Source organism: Drosophila biarmipes, chromosome X (assembly GCF_025231255.1).
Source record: "Drosophila biarmipes strain raj3 chromosome X, RU_DBia_V1.1, whole genome shotgun sequence".
Classification (NCBI taxonomy): Eukaryota; Metazoa; Arthropoda; class Insecta; order Diptera; family Drosophilidae; genus Drosophila; species Drosophila biarmipes.
Window position 1 is genome coordinate 5,470,371 of NC_066611.1, and position 6,000 is coordinate 5,476,370.

At 45.4% G+C, this 6,000-nt stretch overlaps 1 protein-coding gene across 2 annotated transcripts; it reads right to left on the reverse strand.

The window, feature by feature from the left end:
• Nucleotides 1-2,476: 2,476 nt before the first annotated feature.
• On the reverse strand, nucleotides 2,477-5,430 carry LOC108032969 (uncharacterized). 2 transcript variants are annotated; one of them, XM_044093213.2, is made up of 2 exons: nucleotides 5,219-5,430; nucleotides 2,477-3,840 (listed from the first exon to the last, which is right to left on the reverse strand). In XM_044093213.2, the coding sequence occupies exon 2, from the start codon at nucleotides 3,782-3,784 to the stop codon at nucleotides 2,633-2,635; it is 1,152 nt and encodes a 383-aa protein (XP_043949148.2). In that variant the 5' UTR covers nucleotides 3,785-3,840; nucleotides 5,219-5,430; the 3' UTR covers nucleotides 2,477-2,632. The 2 variants fall into 2 exon arrangements, with proteins under 2 accessions (XP_043949148.2, XP_043949149.2); XM_044093214.2 differs by lacking the exon at nucleotides 5,219-5,430 and adding an exon at nucleotides 3,955-4,235.
• Nucleotides 5,431-6,000: the final 570 nt, after the last annotated feature.

Below are 6,000 nucleotides of genomic sequence, written 5' to 3' on the forward strand. Positions count from 1 at the left end.
TTATTTATTTTTAATGTGTTTTTTTGATTTGTTTAGTTTATTTTTAGTTATATGATATCATTATATAACTTATTAGTTATCAACACCTTTCTTCAATAAAAATAATAAAACACCAGGAGTATAAGTGAAAACATAACAATTTTTTTTATCAGTTTTATGATACTTTAAAACGTTTAAATATTTTTTGATCAGTTTAATGACTTTTTTTAAGTCAATTATGAAACATATCCTATATATTTAGATTTCTTTTATTTATTAAAATAAATTATATTAAAATATATCTTCTTTATTTTTAATTTTTCCAAATATAAAATAATGAAAAACCAATATAGTGTGAGTAAAATTTTTTTTATCAGTTGTATAATATTTTCAACCTTTAAATTTTTTTTTTAGTCGGTTTTAAAATACTTTTTAACCTCAAATAGTTGTTGTATCACTTTTTTGATACTTGTTAACCATCAAATATGAAACCCATCCTAAGAAATGGCACGTATTCCAGTGCATATTTGCGTTGGTGTTTGCGACGACAGCTGTCCCCGAGGACTCCCCGCCCTCCTCGTCCGCCGACGCATGCCACGATGCGATTTTGTGTCCTTTTCTTGGGCCTGCTCCTTACTCCCTTTCTTGCCATCGTCCTTATTCCGATTCCCATTCCCCACTCCTCCTTTTGTGTTTGCCGTTGACTCGTGCTCGGCATTCTCGCATATTCCCTTTTGGCGCACTTTTCGAAAAGGTGTTTTTGCGCCTCCGCCTCCACCTCCGCCGGTTCGAGATCCCGATCCCGATCCCGATCCCTACTCCGATCTCGATCCTGTTCTTATGTGACATTTGGCAAGAGGGAGAAGGAGCGGCAAATCAGAGTACTCCCCCACCTCCACCCTCAATGCGTGTTCAACTTGAGTTCATTCCGGAGTGGGATTCAGTTTCTGGGCAGCTGGTTGAACTCAATTGAGCAGAGCAAATGAAAAACGGAGGCAGCGGCCCAACAATGGATCCATGCCTCGCATCCGATCTGCGACAGAAACGAGCACGAGGAGCCCAAACAGGAACGGGACTCAACAATGGTCAGTGGTCCAAGGGCATTCTCCATAAAACTATTTAATAGACATCTAGCAACGTAAAAATATATGTATGACAGGGCTCAGTCTGTCGGATCTAAGGTATTGTCAAGACTAACTTTACAGGGGTTTCATCTGTGCTATCTATTTAATCTATCTATTTTACAAGAGTTCTATCTACAACACCTAAAGTAATTCCCACAATAAACCTCATAAAACAAATTTAAAGGGGTTCCATCTATAAGATCTAAAATAAATTCCAGAATAAGTCGTATACTATTATATTACTGAATTAAGATGTCAAAAAACATACTAAAAGTATCAAGAAATGTATTCAATGTATCTATATGATATGATCTAAATGATATATATGATGATATATGTGATATAAAATATAATCCATTTGTCCATTATATATTTTTTAATTTTTATAAGAAACCTATTATAGTTATGATTTTCAGGCCCTCTATAAAGCTCCTTGTTCCAATTCCGCATTCCGTATCCTTGCCAGCTGGCTCAGTATCTCCGCCCACTCAGGATCGGCTGACATATAACTGGCATAACTTAGTTATGGGTGGGTAAGTCGCCGAGTCGCAGTTCTTAGGTGCACTGAAAAAAACACCTACCACTAATGCAAATAAACGATTACAACATAAAGGAAAGCAGTGTAATTTCAGTAAATTCTATAGATGTGAAGAAGCATAATATATTAAGGTGCGGGATTGTATAGTATTTTTGAAGGTTTATCTCTTACTGATTTATAAAATAAACAACTCTCTGCTACCTTTTTCTCCGTGCAGTTATGGCTGGGTGGCTCGCACTCGTAGATCCCGAGTACAGTTAACAAGGACCTCGAATCCTGGCTGCAGACACTCGCTGCAAGCCGAGCGTAGAATTGTTCGATTCTATGCAAATTTATGCAAATGCCCACCGTTTTGTAGCCTGCCAGTTGGTGGTGCACAGGTGCGTGATAAGTGCCGTGTAAAGGACGCACAGGATATGCCGCAACATTTTTACCACCACCCTCGCCGTGCCTTATCCGGCCTATCCTGCATATCCTGCATGCAGGATACACACACTGTGCCCTGCCATTGACCAGTTGGCACCGAAAGTCGCCGCTCGCCAATGTCCCAGTCACGATGATGGATTCAAGGGCGGAACGCCGCACTGGGCTCCGTGAGAATCCAGTTCCTTGCCTCGGGAGTAGCTGAAATACTGCCAAGTAATCCCCACGAAGAGGGCCGCTTATCCCTAATTAATGGTTGTCTTATCTAACGCTAACAAGCATACAGTTTTGTCCGAGTGACAGGAAGGTTCCCTCCAGCGATTATACTTTCATACCTCTTTGGGGGCCACACATATATAGTATATATATTTTTTTAAGGAGAAATACTTGAAACTTGTTTTTCAAATCAGTTTTTATTACTCAAAAAAAAGGATTCTTATATAGTTATAGGATCTGTTGTAACATACGAATTCCAAGGCATTCTGCGCTTTTAGCCACACAAAAAAAAAAGATTTAGCTGTAACCAAACAAAGTCAAAAAGTAACACGTGGAGGAGCCGCCAGCTGGGTCACTTGTCCACGAACAGATCCTCGGCGAAGGAGAAGCTGAGCCGCCTCTTGGTGACCGCCTCCGCCCGCCCGCCGAAGGAGCCCATGGCCATCAGCTCCTCCTCGAAGTCGCTGGTGGAGTTGTGGCCACTGTCGGGGCTGATGTGGCGCCTCTTCTGGGCGCACCGCTGGCTGGGCACCGCGGATCCTGACCTGGCAGCCGCTAGGAGCTTCTGCGCCGACTGCCTGACGCTGGAGGAGATCTTGGTGGTGATCTTGCGCTTGCGCCGCACCACCCGCTGCCTGCGCAGCTGCAGGGAGTGCCTCTTGCCCTGCGACTGGACGGGATTGGGGGCCAGTGGCACGGGGGAGCACACCTCCCGCTCCTCGAAGCCGTCGGCTGGCAGGGAATCCCTCCGCGAGGGCGACTTCCAGTACTCGCACAGGTCGCTGGCCGGATCGAAGGCGGGGCGGTAGGTGGGCGAGGGGACCTGGGCGTGGCTGTGACTGCTCCGGAGCACCTGCTGCCGGTGGCGCTGGCGGAGGTGCTGCCTGGGCTGCCTGGCGTTGGGCAGCACCTTGCGGTTGCTCTCCAGGATGGCGTCGATCATGCGCTCCAGCGTGACATCGCCCATCTGGCTGGAGCTGAGGGTGGTCTGTCCAGCGGCCGGCGGAGCGGGATGGGGCAGGTCCTTCTGCTCCAGGTAGCGCGGCTTCTCGAAGTAGCTGTCCGGGATGCCCACGCCGCGCAGGGCGATCAGGGAGCCCGGGATGACGGTGGCGTTGGGCGAGTACTCCGCCTCGAAGGTGGGCAGGGTGCAGGCGAACTTGGGTGGAGCTGCAGCTGTGGGGGGCACTGCTCCTGGGGCTCCTCCTCCTCCTGCCGATGGTGGTGTGGCCAGGATGTTGCTGAGGTCCTTCAGCGGGGGCGTGCGGGTGTGGAGCGTCAGGGAGCTGGCCGGGAGAGGCGTGGAGGTCAGCTGGTTCTCCTTGCCCAGGCCCAGGGAGAGCGACTTCCTCCTCAGCTTGCCGCGCAGGGCGTGGAACTCGCTGTAGCTGGAGCCCGCCACATGGTCCGCTCCCGCTCCCGCCTCCGATCCCGGTCCCGTTCCCAGGGCCAGCTCCTTGGCCAAATACGAGTTTCGCGGCTGGTTGACAGCCCACTTGAGCATCTTGCCAGCTGCCGTGCGCCGCTCCTCGGGGGATATATCCGGATTTATGAAGATATCTGGAAAGTGGCAAGAGATAGGGCTAGTTAGCAGTTGTCTATTTGCGAAACTTATCGGGGGGAACGAGAAGCGCGGAAAAAGAAGCAAATAAAAGGAGCGAAAACCCGACTAACTTGTAGCGAAACGAGTTTCGCAAGGGTTTCCCTGGGATTTCGGCAAGGATGGGCTTTGATTTGCACAGCTGAACGGCAGCCTCCTGGTTTCCGCAAGGAGTTTCTGGTTCCGCTTGTCCTTGCGAACAATTGAGCAGGCACAAAGAGCCCGGAAACAATGGAAAAGCGCGCTAAAGCTTCGCGAATCCGAAGTTCTGGGTCTCCTGGTCCCTGGTCCCTGGTCTTCGGGTTGCTTTCCCACCGCCCTGCCCTGCCCTCCAGCTGCGACTTAGCCCAAGGTTGTGCCACGAACACAGGGAGAAAATATGTGCCAAATTAGGCCTACATCTGGGCGATTATTTGCCATTTTTGAGAGCTTTTTGAAAATGTAAATCCAAAAAGGAACAAGTTTGTTCTTCTATAACTTGAAATCCTAATAAAGTGCACTTTCCTTCTATGTTATATGGGCAAATTGAAAACTATATGTATTCTTGATACCTGTTTCTAGTATTTTGAGACTATTTAGAAATAGGTTTTAAAACTATAATTTGGTTGAACTTTAACAAAACGGAAATATTTTTAAAGATAGAAATAGAAATTAAAATGCATTTAATATTCTACTCTATTCTATACACTTCATATTCCATGCTTAAGTATTATCCAATAAAAAGGGAACTTATGGAAATATATGTATTTAAAAATCAAATTTAATATAATAATAAGTGCCGATAATTAATCCCAGTACAAAATAAGTATACAACCCTAATTTAGGGAACTCAAACCCCATCTATCGATGCTATATTTTTCCCCGTGTGGGCCAAAGCAAAATGGTGGTGCCGGCACACTCTGGTCCTCCGTCCTCCTATTCCTCCGCCCCATCCTCCAGTGGTGTCGATCTCCGGCCACTCGAGTGGATGTGCCGATGAGGGGGATCCGGAGGAGTGGGAAAAGGTTTTCGGATAGGATGCGTGCTGGCGTTTTGCGCATTTTGCAGCCGCCGCTCTCGTTTTGGTCTGAAGAGCACTCGAGCACTTGGCCCAGAACCCCGAGTTCGAAAACCCATTAGCCCATCGCCCAAGCCAAAGCCAAACCCAAACCCAAGACCAACTCACATAACCCAAAATCGCACGCGCACAAATTCATACATTTTCATGCGATTTTTATGGGGTGTTTTTAATTAAGCCCCGCTGCCACTTCTACTTTAATGCATTTTTAATGCATTTTAGGCAAAAATATGCGCACATGTTTTTGTATTCCATATTTCAGGCACTTCACTTATCTTTACCTTTTTATTCGTGTTATTGGGCTTGCGAATAATTTCGCGAACTTTTTGTGTATCCAAAGTTGGGCAGTTGCTTCGTTTCACAGTCAAAAAATGTATATAAATTTCGGGGTTTTTCACGGTTAAAAAAATGAAGGCGTAACGAGACAAATCAGAATTGTAATTTTGAAGAATTCTCCTGCTCGCGGTTGCAGGGAAACGGAAAGACACGTCCTGTCGTGGCAGCAGACGCAAAGTGACTGATTCTCCCCTCGCACGCAACGTTGCGTGCTCACCTCGCCGATCCACGCTCGCTCTCCGGAGGGTTACCTCTCTCGGATCACTGGAAAAAAATCCCAGCCCACATGTTCCAGTCTCAAGAACTGATTATTCACTGATCATCGCAACTCGAAGTCCCTGTAAAATCGATATTCCTGGTCTTTTTATAATACATTCCTTATATGTAGGGTAGGCTTAACCCCCCCATAAGAAACTGTATTATCTAAGTATCCTCTGCTTACATATTCTATATTCCATATATAAATCTTTTCCATTGAAATGATTAAAAGAAAGAAAGGTAGTCCTTATAAATATGGTGATATCCTATATGGTATATCTCTTTAAAAATCCATCTCTAAAAAGAACGTTTTAAGCATTATCTATTGGTGTTTTTTAAGATCGTATCTATATCCAATTAAGCTTTAGCATATTAGTGAGAATTTTTATATTTTCAAAAAAATTTTGTTTTAAATCAGTATATCCTATAAGATAAATTTCTGTAACGAATTTCTTAATCTTTAATCAAA